The sequence below is a fragment of the Melanerpes formicivorus genome, unplaced genomic scaffold (assembly GCF_026170545.1).
Source record: "Melanerpes formicivorus ecotype bairdi unplaced genomic scaffold, bMelFor1.0.p_v2 SCAF_48, whole genome shotgun sequence".
Classification (NCBI taxonomy): Eukaryota; Metazoa; Chordata; class Aves; order Piciformes; family Picidae; genus Melanerpes; species Melanerpes formicivorus.
The window spans coordinates 3,474,410-3,492,351 of record NW_027142400.1 but is presented as its reverse complement, the minus strand read 5'-3'; the positions used below and the strand labels follow the sequence as shown (position 1 = coordinate 3,492,351).

The window sequence follows — 17,942 nt, the reverse complement described above, 5'->3', positions numbered from 1 at the left end:
TCCCCCAGGAAAACAAGCCACCTGATTATGACAGTAAATACTTTCAGGCAGGAGCAGGTATTAATCGAGCTATTAACCGCCTTAAGCGGTAACAAACCAATCACTTCAATAAAAAACTTCCACTGAGAGTAGAAGATAAAAGAGTAATGTAGAACTACCTTCCTCCTTTGCTGCAAAGACCTTGCAGAAGCATCAATATTAAAGTTGCAGCTGAAGTGGCTAAGAAAGCTTTATGTAATATAAGATATATTCAACTAAATGCTCCTGGGAGATGGAGTATTAAGCATTTCAAAACAGGTTCACAGAAGTATGTACATGCTTTCAACGTGTGCCTGCACAGCTGCAGGTGAAAAAGGACAGTATGCTTTCAGTGACTTGTGAGAATACAGTATTTTTTTGTTTGAATATCCAGGTATTTTCTTTCAGAACATAGGTTTTCTGTCTTCAGACAGCATTCAGTAAATACACTTCAGGCTACACAATGAACAAAGGAAATATGTAATAGCCAGTCATTAAGTATGAACATTGCTCACTCAATGCATCAAATCAGGCTTTGGTCTTGGGGAAAATCATATGCAACTGGAAAATTGCACATAGTCATATGAAACGAACAAACAACATTCATTGCATAATTTCTCAGTTTTTTAAATGCTGAGCTTTGCTGCTGTAATAAAATCAAAAGCTTACAGAACGTTGTTTTAAGTCAAATGGGGGGGGGTATAAAAAAAATCATTACAAAGCCCTCTGGCACTCTCCCAAGTCATCAGAACAACACAAGCAAGTAGTCTTTGATAAGCCAACAGGAGGAAGTATCATTCCAAATATACCTGGACAAACACAAAGGGCTGGAACATTTTTCTGATTTGCTGATAGCAGAGAAATGAGAAGATTCAGAAAGCTCAAATCCACTGCAGTCTAGAAAAGGACAACAGTAATAAAGGGACTTTTCTGGACTGTTAATGAAGTGTCTAATGCATCAGTTATCTCTTCTCCATTTCTCTTCTGTCTGACAGAGTGAAAACTCACATTGCAGGACACCTGTCTTGCTATATAGCATGTTATTAGGCTTTCCAGAATCCAGCCTTGGCACTCATCTACTTTTAGGCTGCCCTGGGTCTTTTGATCCCCCAAATACTGTACAACATCGCAGTTGAAAATCTGTTTGCCATATATGAAACATTCAGAATTCCACCAACTTATGAGGCAGGAGAATGCATTTTTGGCTAACAGTTACTGAAAAGTTAAAGTTAGTGGTTTAAGGAAATACAGGAAACTTCAGATGTTCTGGTTTTAATTCTTTCCATCTCACTTCAAAAAGACTAAGAAAATGTTTTATTCTCAAAAGCAATCCAGATTTCTGTGGTTGAACCTGCAAACATATGATACTATGTTCATTCTAAATGGACAAAGCCACACAAAATCATGTCCTAACATCTGTAAAACCTAACTTGTCAGCTACCTCTGAAGGTGTACACTTCTCCAGACCTACCTATTTTGAAAAATACTCTCAGTAATAGCAGACAGGGGAACTTTGAGACTGACGAGTGGCCAGTAAGAGGCTTTCTATACAAACAAAACGTAGAAGACAGCATGCCTCTGTTCAAAGGAGAATTAGCATTATCTTATGGGATGCTTTCCTTATTCTTTACCATGCTGTAACATTTTTCTGAAGTGTGACTGATCTAGATACATGATATTACTTAAAATAATTTTGAGCATTTGGGACAAAAATCTTTTTAAGCATTCTTTATTTAAGTTTAAAGGAAAATTCAGTGTCAAACAAAATACATTACAGCTGCCATGTCACAGAAATTACTAAAAGCGAAATGTCTGACACTTGCATTTGTAAATGCTTTCAAATGCAGTGAGGACACCTTTCTTAAAATAAGTTCAGCTACAGAAAGGTCTTCCTTTTCTCCAAGCTATAGAATGACCTCTAGTAAGCCAACAAGGCCATCATAACAGAGTACACTCAGAAAGTGTTTGCATTTGAAATATTTATCAAAGCATCTTTGCATACACTTAAGTCGTAAAATAGAATATAATCAATTGTCCATCTTAACCATAATGGTGAGATGTAATTTGTTTGGCTCTTTTCAGTATCATGCACTACCATGCCAAAGCATACACTGAACACAGTCCAAGTCTGTTTATAAAAAACATTAATTGAACAGATCTTATTTATTTCCAGGGAATAAGTAAGAGCAGCAAATCTGAATGTATACAGAAAATATTCCAGTATGTAACAATTCCAAGGATTAAGATGCATTCTTATTCACTTTCAAGTATGTTTCTATTCTTTAATTCCAGGGTAGAAGCTTCTATTCAAGGCCATATAAATTTAAGAATGCTTCCATCTTACAGATAAGCAAATGAAAAATCAAAGTGTTCTATGGCTGCATTTATAAAGTTGTTATAGATGTACTTTTGCTTATTTATGCTCTGCTGCATCTGACAAAATCCCTGTTCACCTGGGACTGGGAGTTGAACATAAAACTCTGGACACTCATTTCACAGTTCACAAGAAAAACACTGCCCTAAGTTATGGCTTCTATCACACACGCAAGCTGTTCACCTACTTAAGAGATCTGGGGTGGGGGTGGAGAATCACTTGGAAAAGTATTTAGGTTTACAGCATACAGAGCAGTATTTTGCTGTACAGTTTTAGTATGCTACATACAGTAGACTGTTTCAAAGCCTCTTTTCTGAAATTAAAATAATGTGACACTTTACATAACTGAACATTTGCCATGACAGTACATAACCTTCCACTGGGTTTACTGAAGGGCATACTAAAAATTCCTTTTAACTGGCAGTTGGCACTCTGTACTTCTAGAAGACTGGTCTTACCTGCAGAAATATAACTTTAGTGAAATAATGTACTGTTAAAAAAAAAAGTTTCAATCATAAATGTGAAAGATGATAAAAATTTGTATTTAGTTAATAGGTTTCACTTACTCTGAATTTAAGTGATTTACAGCCTATTACAGACTAACTCGAAGAACTGATGAGGTTCTTTGTTTGTTCCACTCAAGAGAACTGTTCTAAGATGTAATTAGCTAAATTTAGTGCTAAAGTTTTCATATATAGGCATCTTAAAGGCTTGCACAACTCTTCCTCACAGTAGTTCTAGAGAGCTCCTGTTTTAAAACCTTAGCTAGCTGGGAATAGGGAGGAGAAAGGGAGCACACTAAAACTGCTTCACAAAATCCTGAAAATCTCAAATGCAAACATTTGGATATGCTATGTAAACTGAACATCTCAGAAATATGTATTAACTACCAGACCAACAGCTCTGTACAACCTTCCATTTTTCACAGTACCCAAAGGTAAAATCCAAGAAAAAAAAAAAACAACCACAAATGCCAGGATGAAAGCCCAAATCCTTGCATTTACTATCTATGGCGGAGACCAGACTGAAATGCTGAACTTCAAGGAATTTGGCTCCTCTTGGAGATAAGCCACAGCTCAAATAGGTATGGTTTGGAAGAGAGCAGCTATTAACTTGTGGCAGATGGTGACAAGCCACAAAGCAACTACATCTCTAGCACACATGAAACAGTTAATTTTGTAAATTAGTATGGATGTTCATTAACTTGAACCAAAAGCACAGTTCCTCTGTCAAGTACTGTTTCTGATCCTTTAGCAGCATCACAAAGCATCTACACTCTTTTAAAGCTTCAAAAATCAAACTTCAAAATTCATCCCTTCCCTCTAATCAAAAAGATGATGAACTTGGCTGAACTTCAAAAAGTCAAATATTACCCTGTAACAAAAGCAAAACAAAAAAAACACAACCAACCAACAACAACAAAAAAAAATCACCCAAATAAATGCATTTGGTTGTCAGCTTGGTAAAATCCAGTTTAAATAAATCTCCAAATAAAATGGAATGCAAGTAGGAGACTACTAAATTTAAAAAATGCCCATGAAAACTAGTATTCACAGAATCACAGAAACATTCAAGGCTGAAAAAGACCCCTCGGGATCATCAAGACAACCAAGAACCCTACTCTACAAAGTTCACCCCTAAACCATATCCCAAAGCACCACATCTAACGATCTTTAAACACACCCAGGGCTGGTAACTCAACCACCCCCCTGGACAGCCCATTCCAACATCTGGCCACTCTTTCGGTGAAAATTTTTTTCCTGACGTCCAGTCTAAACATAACCTGTTGCAGCTTGAGGCTGTTCCCTTTTGTTTTATCGCTAATTATCCATGAAAAAAGACCAGCACCAACCTCTCCACAATGTCCTTTCAAATGCAAGATCCCCTCAATTTTAAACTGACACCTGTAACTCCCCTATCAGTGAAGTGCCCCCAGCACCAGAAAGATTAATGCTACAAACTGTCCTGATTTTATCCATCAGAGAGCAACAGTAATACAATAACTTACACAACTTTCTATCAGTTAGCACTTAAAAGAATTATTACTGCTGTTAGCTGTCACAGCAAAGGACTAAACAGAGAATCTTACCGAGAGGACTCTCGTGTAGGCTCATGGCAAGTTTTGTTCATAGTTGCTAAAAAACCAAAGGCAGTAGTCAAAAGCTGTCTGAAGCAATCAGAGCACACAGACTCACCATCTGTCTGCAGCTTAAAAGAGCTACAGCAAGTTATTCTATCAAATCAGAAGAAAAATGCTCTGCAAAGTTGATCATTAAATCCAAAGTGGAGATGCATTTATGAATGGAACCAAATCGCCCAACACACTATCTATGAATAGCTGGAAAAATGAAATCTTGCTTTTCTCAGTTGACTGGCAGCATTGGTAACCTTTCTGTATAACTACTCTAGGTCTGCCTGGGAGAGAGTTAATTTCCTTCATAGTAGCTCTGCGATGCTGGTTTTAGTTTTGTGACCAAAGCAATAGATCAAACCCACAAATCTTTTAGTTACTGCTGTGAGCAGCATTTGCACAGCATCAAGGCCTTTTCCATTTCTCACACTGTACACCCCCAAGTGAACAGCAATGAGGGTATACAAGAGGATAGGAGGCACAACCAAGCAGATAACCCCAAGTAACCAAAGAGATATTCCATGCCATATACTGTCATGCTCAGTAACAAAAAAGGGAGAGAGGGGTGTTCAGTTCGGCTTGCCATCTACTGTTTGGTTAGGCATTGGTCTGCTCATGGGAAGTGGTGTGTAACAGCTTTTGCATCACTTGCTTCATTTTCTCTCTCTCCTACCACTCTTTCAACAGTTTTTCCTCTCAACTCCAGCTTTTCTTGCTTTTACTCTTCCACTTCTTTTCTGCCATCGTGGAAACATCCACAAAGCCACCTGTTACTTTTCAAGTACTCCTTAGGAGATATGTTTTGCTATTTTGTGATGAAAGCTAAATTCCAGGTATATTCAGCACAACTTGCAGCTCACACTGACTCATTCTATGTCCCTGTGGTAAGTTTCAGCTATTTACCCATGTTGTGGTTATACTTACATCACAAGTACACATAAATATTCTTACTCCCTAGCTGGGCTGTGCCTTCAACAGAGCTAAGGACTCCTAGCAGCTGGTAACATACAAAACCATAAGAGTATTCACAAGCAAAGAGTCAAAGTTTTGACCCTAAAGAACTTAAACATAAGTATTACTTGCTTTTGAAATAAATCCTTAATCCTTGCAGCCTTACTTCGGTTATTTACTTCCAGATTACCTTAATCACCAAGTTTCCCCTCACAACTGTGATGTCAAACAGGAAGAGGTGAAAGAGGGATTCCTTAGAATAGATGAGACATTTTGAATACCAGTCATTTTCAGGTTAAAGATTAGTACCATGAACTGCACTTTCCCACCTTCACCCCAAGCTGCACATGGCTAAACAAAACCACTCTGAAGCTAAGGAGAAATGCTGGGTTTAGCTGCAACTCACTACAAAATACACTCAGAATGTAACTGCCACCATGGATGCAGTGCCATCTTAAGAGGAATTATTTAAGGATGACATGTACTAGTACCACACCAGACTCTCTTCTCTTCGAAGAGCTAGTAACAGAATGCCTCCTAATAACTGAACAGTGTCTCAGATTTTATTTATTTTAAAGTTGAACGAAAATAATAAACAGAACATAAGGCCCCAGTAAGAACTGTTCTACATCATGCAGCAAGGCATGCTCATTATTCTCCAGGGAGTCAGTCATTTTAAGAATCACCTGCTAAATTAGAGGCTATGGCTATGTTTACTGAAGCCAGTAGGGAAAAACCCCACACCTTTCCATATTAATCTATTCTAGAGTAATTTAATGTAAATCATACTTTGTGCACTCACATAACTACTGGAAGTTAAGTTACTTTAATGATTTCTCACTTCTGTATTTCTAAGCCAAGCTGTCCTGTAAACAGCACAGCTACAAGCCACAGGGAAATCAAATACATCCACCATAAACCGTAACAAGTCCTCAGCACAAACCAGTCATTGCTAGAGATGCATTGAGATTGCTTCATCGTTTCATGTGTGGTTGTCACTGCTCATCCATATTGATGTAAGCATTTAACAACCTTATACATAAGCTCTACCATACAAACCTCTCTCTTAGAATGCTAGCTCTATTCAGCCAAATTGAAGCATTTATTATTCATCCGGTCTGAAGGCACATGAGACTCAAGTCAATACATCTAACTGCATGGCCACGCAATTAGAAATTCTTCATGGGTCTCCATTTCTACTACTATTTCAGAAAAAGGCTTCTGAGAATCACAGAACCACTGAATGTTAGGGGCTGGATGGGACCTTGAAAGATCACCTAGTCCAACCCCCCAATCCTGCCACAGCAGGATTACCTAGAGTAAATCACACAGGAATGCATCCAGGTGGATTTTGAATGTCTCCAAAGTAGAAGATGCTACCACCTCTCTGGGCAGCCAGTTCACTCTTCTGTCACCCTTACAGTGGAGAAGGTTTAACTTGTGTTGATGTGGAACCTTCTATGCTCCAGCTTGCACCTGTTGTCCTATGATTGGGAACCACAGAGAAGAGCCTCGCTTCACTTCCCAGACACTTACCATTCACATATGTATAAACATCAATATGGTCACCTCTCAGTCTCCACTTGTCCAATCTGAAGAGACCCAGCTCCCTCAGCCCTTCCACATGAAGATGTTCCATTTCCTTAATTTCTGTGGCTCATGAGTGTTTCATTTGCACAGCTAGAGTAATCTGCAGTGGAATCATGCACACAGTGCAATACAACCATTTGGTTATTGCTAATGGAATTTCTAGAAAAGGTGCTATCTAGAAAACATCTTAAGGAAAAGGAAGAATTAGATATTTCTCTTTTCTCCTCCCGTCATCTAACATCTCTACACACCAGGTTACGCAGACTCCTGAAGAGAAAACAGCAGAACTGACAATTAGTTCAAAAGCAAGACCTGTTTGATGTGAACTTCCCATTTACTTGGGGTTGGATAGAGAATAATGAATACAGGAGAAAGAGGAAGACATGTACACATTGGAATACATTTGGGGTTTTTTTTGTACCAATAAGTGCACAGGGAAAAAAATACACTATCACAGATTTTTTAAGTTATTTTCTGCACATAGCCATTTCAAAATACAAAGAAATAACCTTGTGTCTTACACAGGGATGCAAGGATCGAGATCTCATTTTATCCACTAGCTGCCACCCTTATTTCCTTATTTATTCTATTAATATTCAATTATCATGTGCTCTTGTAAGCCTATTGTTTTGGAATAAGGTTCTTTGCTGAAGAACCTGGACCTGCCATAGCAAGAAAGGAAAGAGTCAAACAAACACAAAAGAGAGGAGGGGGGGGAAGAAAAAAAATAAATCTAAAGGTAAGTAGTAAAGACTTCACATCATTTGTAATTTTATCTTTGTAGTTTTAGAAACTGCGTAAAACTTAATGAGAGGAATCAAAATATAGCCTTCTCCCTTCCCCAGGTTACATAATAACAATAGTTCTAGTTACTAATAAAGACACACTCAGCAATGTCTTCAGGGAACAGACCCATTACCAGAAAGTCAGAACTTCCATCCTGACACAGAACTGCAGAACCATGAGCCTCTTCAGGGATAGCTGCATGGAATTGTAACTCTCCACAAAGCTTCTCGGATTAACCACTGGCTAGCAACTGCATAATATACTACTCTATATTTAAATTCCAATTCCTAATACCAGTCTCACATGAACAGCCATGTCGTCCTGATCACAGAGATCTGAAATACATTAAAAAGTAGCAGCAATACAAATTTTCAGCTTTACTCTTTTCCCATCAATGGTAACACCATTCTCAGCATCCTACCTGACAAAATTTGATGACACAAAGATAGGTGCAATAAACCCAAACTGTTGTAGATTTAATTAATCTACACACCTTCCAGTAAGCATCACTAATTTGCAAAGACACTACAATGGGGTTATGCTGTATAGCAGCTTACTTTCCGATTTGATACAGAGGGGGAAAAAGTGTTGACATGTTAACTGTGCTGCAAAGGAGGTGGCAAGGAGCATTTTAGTTTAATCTGAAAATCTGTCAGGACAGTTCTGTCATCATAAACCTAGGTCCCTTCCTTTTTCTTAGTACCACATACAATGCAATGGGAAAACCTTCCAGTTGAAGAGGATTAATGATGACATTTGAATTTTTACAATGTATAAGTAGTATCAGCTTTAATAACAGCCACACAAGTCATCTTTATGTTGCATGACATCTAGAACAAATTTACAGAACCTTTGTTCTCCCAACAGTTCAACAAACCAGTAGAGGCAAAGAAGTAGGAATGAAAAATACTTACAGGAGCAAAGACAGTCATTAAAACAAGAGCAAGCAGAAGAGAAAGCATTTCATATACCATGCCTACTGTTTAGGTTAATAGGAAGAGACCAGATAACTGGAACGGAAAATGGCTGCTTCATCGACCTTTAGTGTGCACAGTGCCGTCTCTGTAAATGAATCTTAAAAATGGATATGCTCAAAATACTCATCAAGGAAAGACAGAGCAGGCAACTGACAGCCAGTTGAGAGAGAAGCAAAGTCTACGGTAAGACTTACAATTCGGGGCTATTTAGATCCATTTGACCTCAATTTGCATCTCCTTATCACTCTACTCCTTCAATTAGATTAATGTGTCTTACATGGTAGGTGTTACAGACTGGCTTCTTCAAAGATATTTAAAATGTTAATTAAAAATGCTAACAGCTATGCATAGCAATGAAAAAATATAGTACCGTGAGACTGATGGAATTCATGTAGAAAAGGTATTTAATATAGCAACAGAATCCTGAGCAACTGTCAAATAGCTCTTTTCTGTCAAGGCTCACTTGACAAAGGTTTTAGATGATCTTTACTAGATAAAGACTATTTTTAACTGTTTAAAAATGACAATAGAACAGCCTGATCTCCCTTTAATGGGAGAAAAGTCTTCCAGCATCTCAATGGCCTCAAAGTTTGATAAAAGCAACATAGTTATTTTTAGCACTCCACAGTCATAAAAAACACAGCTCTAAACTGTGACCTACAGCTATGCACAGCCAAGCATCACATCATACGACAGCCTTAACTTTAGCTAGAAGCACGTCTGTAGTTGCTTCAGACTATCATTATTCATCTCACTATCACCAATACCGTTGGATGGATTTAGCAACAAGCATTTGAAATTGTTACCATCTTTTTTTTAAATTGCTGCCATCGGCAGAACTCGGTTCAAAGGTAGGAGATCTTAATGGACTTGGTAGAAAGTATCTGAGACACCATCTTAGGTTAAATGGATTACTACTTTTCTCTGGTACAGAGGATGAAAAAGAACTTTAAAAGCAGAAAAGCTTAAACTGTCATATTCAGTACAGAAAGTCATTTTTCTAAGCACAGTTTGAGTAAATGAAAAAGGAAAAAAAAAAAAAGAAAGCAAAACAGAAAAAAAAAAATCCTTATTTTCTTCCAGCAGTAGTAACAGCCTGGGAACAGGATATGCTACAATAAGAGACCTTCAAGCAAAGTCACCTGAAATAACAGTGTCCACAAACAACTGCAAAGGTAATTTATGTTATCTTATTCCAATTTGTCTGCTTGTGTCTGCATGATTTGTAACCTTTAAAAGCCTATTCCATGAGATTTCTGTTTTCAGGTTATGTAAAAAGATAATTTTAAATCAAAACTGGTACAGAAGTTGAAAAAATAGATCATACAAAGTTCCAGCACTTATTTAATCACTTTTTAAATGTACAGGTTACTTAAAATTTTGGAAGTATGGGGGGGTGGGATTTTTTTTGTTTGTTTGCTTACTCTTGTCGGGGTGGTTTGTTTTTTTTTTTGGGGGGGTGTGTGCGTTTTCTCTGGGAAGAGGTGTGGTTGTAGGTTTTTTGGGTTTTTACTTGTGGGCTTTTTAAAAACCATATGTACTAGCATAATACGAATACAGATGTTTACAAGATGACAGATACACATTTTGAATCGTTATAAACTTTACTCAGTTATGATAACTCAGGAAACAGATGGAAAATATTGCCAGATTTCATTATAGTTTGGCACTTGCAACTATTTATATCATAAAGCAGTTTAGGTTCATTAATAGTTTCCCTTAGACATTCAGTTGCTAAGAATTGGAAGTATAAGTGTACAGACAGAAATTACAGAAATAAGGTTTGTTGTTTTTTTTCCCTCTCACAGCTAAAATGCCACTTTTTGGCTGGATGAAATGGTCAAAAAATGATCCCTACAAATCTACAAGATACCCTGGATCAGAAGTAGTTACAAAAACCCTACTGAGGGAATTGAAATGGCACCTGAAAGAGCGTGAAAGGTTAATACAAGAGATTGAAAATGAACAAAAAGTCCAGAAGACTGGCATGGATTATAACTGGCTGAAGAACCAAAACCCTCAAGCAACCATTCCAGCAACAGAGCAACGGCAGCTGGAAGTTCTGTGTTCACAAATTCAGCCTTGCCAAACAGGAACTGTTCTCAGCAGGTAACTTTCATATTTCGCTTTGAGTATTCTATCATAAGTAGGATGTTTCTTTTACCTAATCCCAGTTTATATTTGGCTCTGCTATTTCTTCTAAAGTTACATGGACCAGGAATCGGAACATATTTTCACAGGTCTTGTAGAAATTAAGTCTTTACTTTATTGAAGGAAGTTTTAATCTGAGTTTTCCTGGTCTAATCCTAAACAAGGGAAGTCTCACATGCTTAAACATGTAACCTATAAATAATTTGAGTTTTTTTTCTGTTATTTATCCCAAACACTTATTAAATAGCAACCTCATAACTAAAAGCAAATTAAAACACTAATGCAATAGTTATGCAGAAACCCTGCTTCATGCCCAAAACATCAGTGAAAAGAAACAGAAACCCCCACACAAAAACACCTCAACGAAATCCTGTTTTTTTAAAAACAACTAACCATATCCACATTTTATGAAGAAAAATTCTCCTATGTCCAAGTGTATATTAAATACATTTTCTAGGGACACATAACAACATCAGAATATGCCTACATGCCTTTTAAAGCCCAGAACATACCTAAGGGCAAAGTCAGTTTAAATCAAGTAACCCAGATGGGCCAGGGAAGAGGGGGGGAAAAAAGGCAAAGCACAAGCATGCCCAGTAACAGTAGCTTTCAATCCTTATAATAGCTGGACTACATCCAGTGCATTGTTGGAGCTCTTTTCCTCTCAGTCTTTTAGGGAAATGTGGCAACAAGGAATAAATGACACCAGAATGTAGTAATTTCCTCCTTCTTCCATTTCTCTCAAAAGACCAGAGAGGAAACAGAAGAATTTTCAATACTGACGATTAGATTTTCTTTTTTGTTTCTAGATTTCGTGAAGTTTTGGCAGAAAATGATGTTTTACCTTGGGAAATAGTTTACATATTCAAGCAAGTTTTACAAGATTTTCTCACTACCATTGAGAGACGAAACCAGCAAGACTCACTGGTAGATGCATGGAATACAAATTGCTCTGAACATTGCAGCCTGCATGGAAATGGTTCTAACAAATCGGACAAAGATGAAATCCCCACAGTTTCAAGCTACGTTGACAAAACCACACAAAGCATGTTTCCCACCTTCTCTCATAGAATCTGGAACCTACCCTATTACTACCCTTCAAGTTAAGTTGGCTTGTCTTTCTTTCTAAAAGCTATGTAGCTGCTTGCATTCCTTTCTTGTGATTGCCATCCACAAAACTAGGAATAAAACATGTGACATGCTTTCCTTCTTTCCAATAAAAGAAATCAAAACCCTTGATTATAGCTAGTATGCAGTAAACAAGCTTAAAATATGAACTCTCCTTTTATCTCTATAGCTCCTTAAAGATATTGTGTTTGAAGGCACCTTTTAGCCAAAAATGTAGATGTTTCTGAAAATCTCCAAAGCATTTTATTTTTAGTAATATATATATTGATGTATTTAAATAAGAAAAGATGGTTTTCCGTATTTTGAAATAGCATTAATCCATAATGCATTAGGCAAAAACTTCTGTATTTGTCACATAGCTTTTAGGCTCTCTAGGAACTTTATATTGCATAAGATAAATGGTTTAATACAATATTAGAACAAATAAACTGTTAAATACTTTTTTGGAGCTGAATAGTTATTTAACTTCAAAAGTCAGTTATAAAATGAAATGTCAGAAGATATAACATGTTGCATGTACTGGTTCTGTATTTTTTCTGAATTGTACTCTGCACATGCTGAAGTCTCGTGAAGGGTAAAAACTATGTCAAAAACTTTTGATATTTAATAGCATTTAACAAATAGCTCTCTATCCTTCATGAAAATAATGAATTACTTTATTTCAAATAGTTCTGTTCGCTGATTGAAACCCAGAATCTACATTAAACTTAAAACATTTAATTCAAATCGGCAGTACTTTTCTAGGAAAGCAAAAGAGTCAACAACTTGTTTCCAAAGCAAGAGGTGATAACTGTAACAAGAATCTGCGTTCCCCGGTTGCCAGCGTCTATCACTGAGTTCATAGTAAGTTTTACATGACTGATTGGATACAGAGCAGTTATGATCAGAGAAGACAATTAGAGCAGAAAATCAATGAAAACATATGCCAGAACTCCGTTTGCTACATTTCCAATTGGACTCCCATCACTATGCCACCAATTTTTGTGTCTTATGTAACATCTCCCATCTCCAAATTTCCATTTAACCTGTCTGCTACATCATAGAAACCAGACAAGATTCACATCACCCAATTCACAAAATGCACTATTGTGCAAACAAGGAGGAAAACTGCTCCTCTGATTTTCTTCAAACAGTGAAGACCACATTCAGATTGCTTGAATTTGGTAACATGCAACTGAAAGACATTTCCTTGTGCTCCACAGCTGTAGACCCCATGCACAAAAGAAAATATTACTGATGTAACACAAATTAGGTGAAACAAATGGCACAAAGTTTTCATAAAAGAAAACACTACTATTGTAAAAGCCTTTGGAAAACTTCATCATGAAGAACAGTGGAACATAGTATTCAGAGAAGGTAAAACAATCAGCACTGTTGCATACACCTGATAAAGCACTAGTGAACTAGAGTGAATCAGGTTTAGAACAATAAAAACTGGCAGTTCACCCTCCACTTTCCATAAACAAAATACATAAAACCTTGCAACTATATGCAAATTCAGAGAAGGGCCAAGAGGATCATCAGAGTGCTGGAGCACCTCTAAGGACACGCTGACTTTGAGTTGTTCAGTTCAGAGAAAGCTCCTAGGACACCTTATTGTGGCCTTCCAGTATCTGAAAGGGGCCTACAAGAAAGCTGGCAAAGGACTTTTTAGGATGCCAGGTAGCGACAGGACTAGGGGGAGTGGATGCAAGCTAGAGGAGGGGAGATTTTTATTAGACATTAGGAAGAATTTCTTCACCATACGGGTGGTGAGATACTGGAAAGGGTTGCCCAGGGAGGCGGTGGAGGCCCTATCTCTGAAGGTTTTTAAGGCCAGGCTGAATGCGGCTCTGGGCAACCTGATCTCGTGGAAAGTGTCCCTGCCCATGGCAGGGGGGTTGGACCTAGGTGATCCTTGAGGGCCCTTCCAACCGTGACAATTCTGTGATTCTGTGCAATTCATATCTGCCCTCAGAGATGGTATAAACTTTGTCCTCCTTTTGTGCCATTGTGAATAAATAACAGAAGTGCTGATCTCAGCTTACTCTGCTCTACTGAGGCAGAACAAAGAGCAACAGATTCTTTTCATATAGTTCTAAAACAATCTAAAACATCCAGACCAAAATATAGATATAGCTAAAGCTCCCCCAAAGAGTTAAACTTCAAGTCCCTTTCTTTCCTATGGAAAAGATACAAGTACTGAGCACATGTATTAATAGGTGTTAGCAAAATCAGCATTACATTGAAAAGTAACGTCCACAATGCTGGTTTCAGAAAACAATTTGGCCAAAAGTGCATGATTCCTTAAATGTCAAGTCACATAAATTAGTAAAATATTATCCTCACAGCTCTCTGTTGCAAAATAGGTGAGAAAAGCACTGAAAAATTAGGTTTCAAATTGTAGTTTACAGAAAATGGCAGACCAGTATACATACAAGGTCTGCCTACTTTTACAAACATCAATAATAAGCAGATAACAAGCAGGAAAAAAACCAAACAACCCTAAACCAACCCCACAAGATTACCACAGATACAACATACCCACTCTTCATAAATTTCACTTCAATTTCACTTTAATAAAAGTGAATGAAATCTTTCAAGTCCAGAGACATGGGCTACCAACTGCAATATACACTAAAAAGCAGTGGCTGAACAACAGTTACAAAATGCATCTAGGCATCATAGCCAATTCTATGTTAGATCTAGTGCGATGTTAAGGAAACACACAGAAAGGCTCAGATACTTTTATATGCACATTTTATTGCTGAAACTGATAATAGGTACCTTGTTCTGGTGCTCACACTTGGGGGAAAGGAGAGCTGGGTTAAGTGGGAACTGCGGGGGTGGGGGGGAAATTATCCAAAGGGTAAAAATATGCCCTCCATTTTCATAGAATCATAGAATGCACTGGGTTGGAAGGGACCTCTAGAGGTCATCTAGTCCAACTCCCCTGCAGTAAGCAGGGACATCCCCAACTGCATTGGGATGCTCAGAGTCCCATTTTTAAAATCACATGAATTTTTATATTTTATAGAATGCAAGCACTTATATCTGTGGATAGTATCATGTACTCCCTCTCTAAAAAAGCATAGAAAAATAAAGTGTAAGACCAAGACAAACTGAAAAAGTTGAAGTATTTCAAAAGAAATCTGCTGGTTTTACCACAACACGCTATAAGAGAATCTGTACCTGTTTGTCAGCTAAGATGATCCATTTTCTGGAATTTAGCTTTCATGGAGATTTCAACTGTCTCAGATAGCAACAACATGGCTGTAGGCCAGTCACCATTTCCCTCCTGAAGATTAGTCTGTTTCGTCAAGCACGTTTTATTTATGGCCTACATGATTTGCATGCAGTAATCTGAAACTATATTGTTCTTTTCACTAACCCAGCTGATATTCTTTGACATAGGCAAGAAGCCAAAAAAACCCACTCCAGTAACAGCAAGACAAGTGGTAATAATTTGGAAGGGCAACATCTCCCACCTGCATAGTTCTCAGGCAGAACAAATAGCACACAATATCTTTAGACAACTGATTATAGAAAAAAAGGCTAACTTGGTGAAAGATACACCTTGAAATGGAAGAAATACAAGAGAATAACCAGCTTTTCCACACTTAAGCCTTTAAATATTTTAATGGGTACCACAACTGCTCTGATAATAAGGAAGGATTTATGGGTCTATGTTTTTCTTCATTCAGTTAAATATAAACAGAGGAATTTAAAAGTCAATCAACAAGCTATTTAAGGATGAAAATTTCAACCACAACTTCTGAGAACTATTACATTCCCCTAACACATTGAATTACTAAAGCTGCTATCAAGAAGCAGTTCAGATAAGAGGATAATCTTAAAAGCCTTGGGAAATGAGGTATCATTGGTAACGAAACACATTCTGTATGTCTTTTAAGGGAGATGTGAAGCTTTTAGTTCTCAGTAATATTTCTGTAAAACAAGAGTTATAACACAAAACTTGCTTAATAACACACCTGTAATTACCATTAGCAATTTAGTGTTAATCATACACATTCTTACAAATAAATTTAGACAAAGTAGTAGAGAGTCCCCATCAATTGTTTATCTAGCTTGAAATAAATACAAAGACACAACTGAAAAAGTGGTAATCATTTGGGTTTTATATTCCCTAAGTTTTGTAGGGCATATCGAGCATTATGTCAAAGCAGCCTCAACAATAGCAGAGAAATTATTTTGGTTTCAGCTCTTCATACTTTAAGATGACAGTAAATAACATAACATTAATAAATAAAAAAAAAATCAGTCTTAATACAATTAAATCTTCAAGATTCTTCAAGTTTTGCAAAAACACTGTAAATGTAAGCACATTCCCAGAACTGTGAAACAGCAACACATACGGGAAACCAAACACAGCTAAGCAAACTTACCTTAGAATTATAGAATGATCTGGGTAGAATGGACCTCTGAGGGACATCTAGTCCAACAACCCCTGCAGTCAGCATGGCCATGGTGCTCAGAGCCCTATGAACCTCACCTTGAGCATCTCCAGGGACGGGGCCCCAGCCACCTCCCTGGGCAACCTGTTCCAGTGTTTCACTACCCTCATGCTAAAGAACTTGTTCCAAACAATCAATCTAAATCTACTCTTATCTAGTTTGAAGCTATTGCCCCTTGTCCTATCACTACAGGCCTTTATAAACAGTTTCTCTCCATCCTTCTTGTAGGCCTCCTTCAGGTACTGGAAGGTTGCTATCAGGTGTCCCTGGAGCTCCTCTTCTCCAGGCTGAACAATCCCAGCTCCCTCAGCCTGTCATTGTTAGCAGAGGTGCTCCAACCCCCTGATCATTTTTGTGTCCCGCCTCTGGACCTGGTCAGTCAGGTCCATGTCCTTCCTGTATTGAGAGCTCCAGACCCGGATGCAGTACTCCAGGTCAGGTCTCACCAGAGCAAAGTGGCAGAATCACCTCTCTCGATCTGCCAGCCACACATCTTTTGAGGCAGCGCAGGATGTGATTGGCCTGCAAGTGCACACTGTCAGCTCATGTCCATCTTCTTGTCCATCAGCATCTCCAAGTCCTTTTCCACAGGGCTGCTATCACCTCATCCCCTAGTCTGTACTGATAGTGAGGATTCTTCCAGCTCAGGTGCAGAACCCTGCACTTTCTCTTGTTGAACCTCATGAGGTTCACCTGGGCCCACATCTCCTTCTTATAAAGGTTATTTTCATTTTGCAGTGGCACACAATTGCATCCATCATTGATGCTGAAAATATGTGTCTAAGGACAAAAAATTCTGTCCACACTCACATATGTGGCTACTCAGGACACATATCCCTTCTCCCTCTTTCACAGACTGCAAAGAACATGAAAGAAAAAAAAGGCAACACCACCACACCTGCAAAAATAACTTCACGCTGTTAACACAACCATCAAACCCCAGAAAGCAGTCATCTGCCAAGGCTTTTGAATGGAAAGAGGCATCTCTACCCAAAAGATAAAGACCTTCCTCTGCCTAGGCACACAAGGCTTGATGAATCTTCATAATTTAATTATTTACATTTGGGTGGCTTAACACTCTGGTGGATTCCAGAATCTTTTGTCAAACCCTTCCCAAGTGCTACTGAAATTTTACTGGCACCTAAACAAAGACCGAAAAGTCCCAGGTATCTCATAAATATTGGGTTTAGAAATTACACTTGCATCAAAAATAACCCTAAAAAACCCACCTATAAAAATCTGCCCAGTCACTTCTGCGAAGTTTTACCTACTTGCATAAAACCCAGCAGCTCTCAGAGATCCAGAGCTTGGTAGTGGCAGCAATCTTACACTAAAGGATGAGAGTATATAGGTATTTTGATGTGCCACTTTTGTCCCTTCCT

General features: G+C 38.0%; 2 protein-coding genes across 7 annotated transcripts in view; one reads left to right on the top strand and one right to left on the bottom strand.

The window, feature by feature from the left end:
• Nucleotides 1-17,942, bottom strand: part of TDRD9 (tudor domain containing 9) — a 100,830-nt gene that overhangs the window by 62,121 nt on the left and 20,767 nt on the right. The gene's annotated exons all lie outside the window — the stretch shown is intronic.
• RD3L (RD3 like) lies at nt 8,670-12,832 on the top strand. Of its 4 annotated transcripts, none has more exons than XM_068160243.1 (4): nt 8,670-9,010; nt 9,914-10,002; nt 10,636-10,936; nt 11,788-12,832. In XM_068160243.1, the coding sequence occupies exons 1-4, from the start codon at nt 8,919-8,921 to the stop codon at nt 12,083-12,085; spliced, it is 780 nt and encodes a 259-aa protein (XP_068016344.1). In that variant the 5' UTR covers nt 8,670-8,918; the 3' UTR covers nt 12,086-12,832. The 4 variants fall into 4 exon arrangements, with proteins under 4 accessions (XP_068016344.1, XP_068016343.1, XP_068016346.1 ...); XM_068160242.1 differs by having other exon boundaries at nt 9,911-10,002; XM_068160245.1 differs by lacking the exon at nt 8,670-9,010 and adding an exon at nt 9,512-9,678.

Excerpts from the sequence above, each read along its gene's own strand:
- RD3L (XM_068160242.1), top strand. The coding sequence starts at position 8,919 with ATGAATCTTAAAAATGGATATGCTCAAAATACTCATCAAGGAAAGACA. Across the intron at positions 10,003-10,635 it reads GTCCACAAACAACTGCAAAG|CTAAAATGCCACTTTTTGGC; the intron begins GTAATTTATGTT and ends TCCCTCTCACAG. Across the intron at positions 10,937-11,787 it reads ACAGGAACTGTTCTCAGCAG|ATTTCGTGAAGTTTTGGCAG; the intron begins GTAACTTTCATA and ends TTTTGTTTCTAG.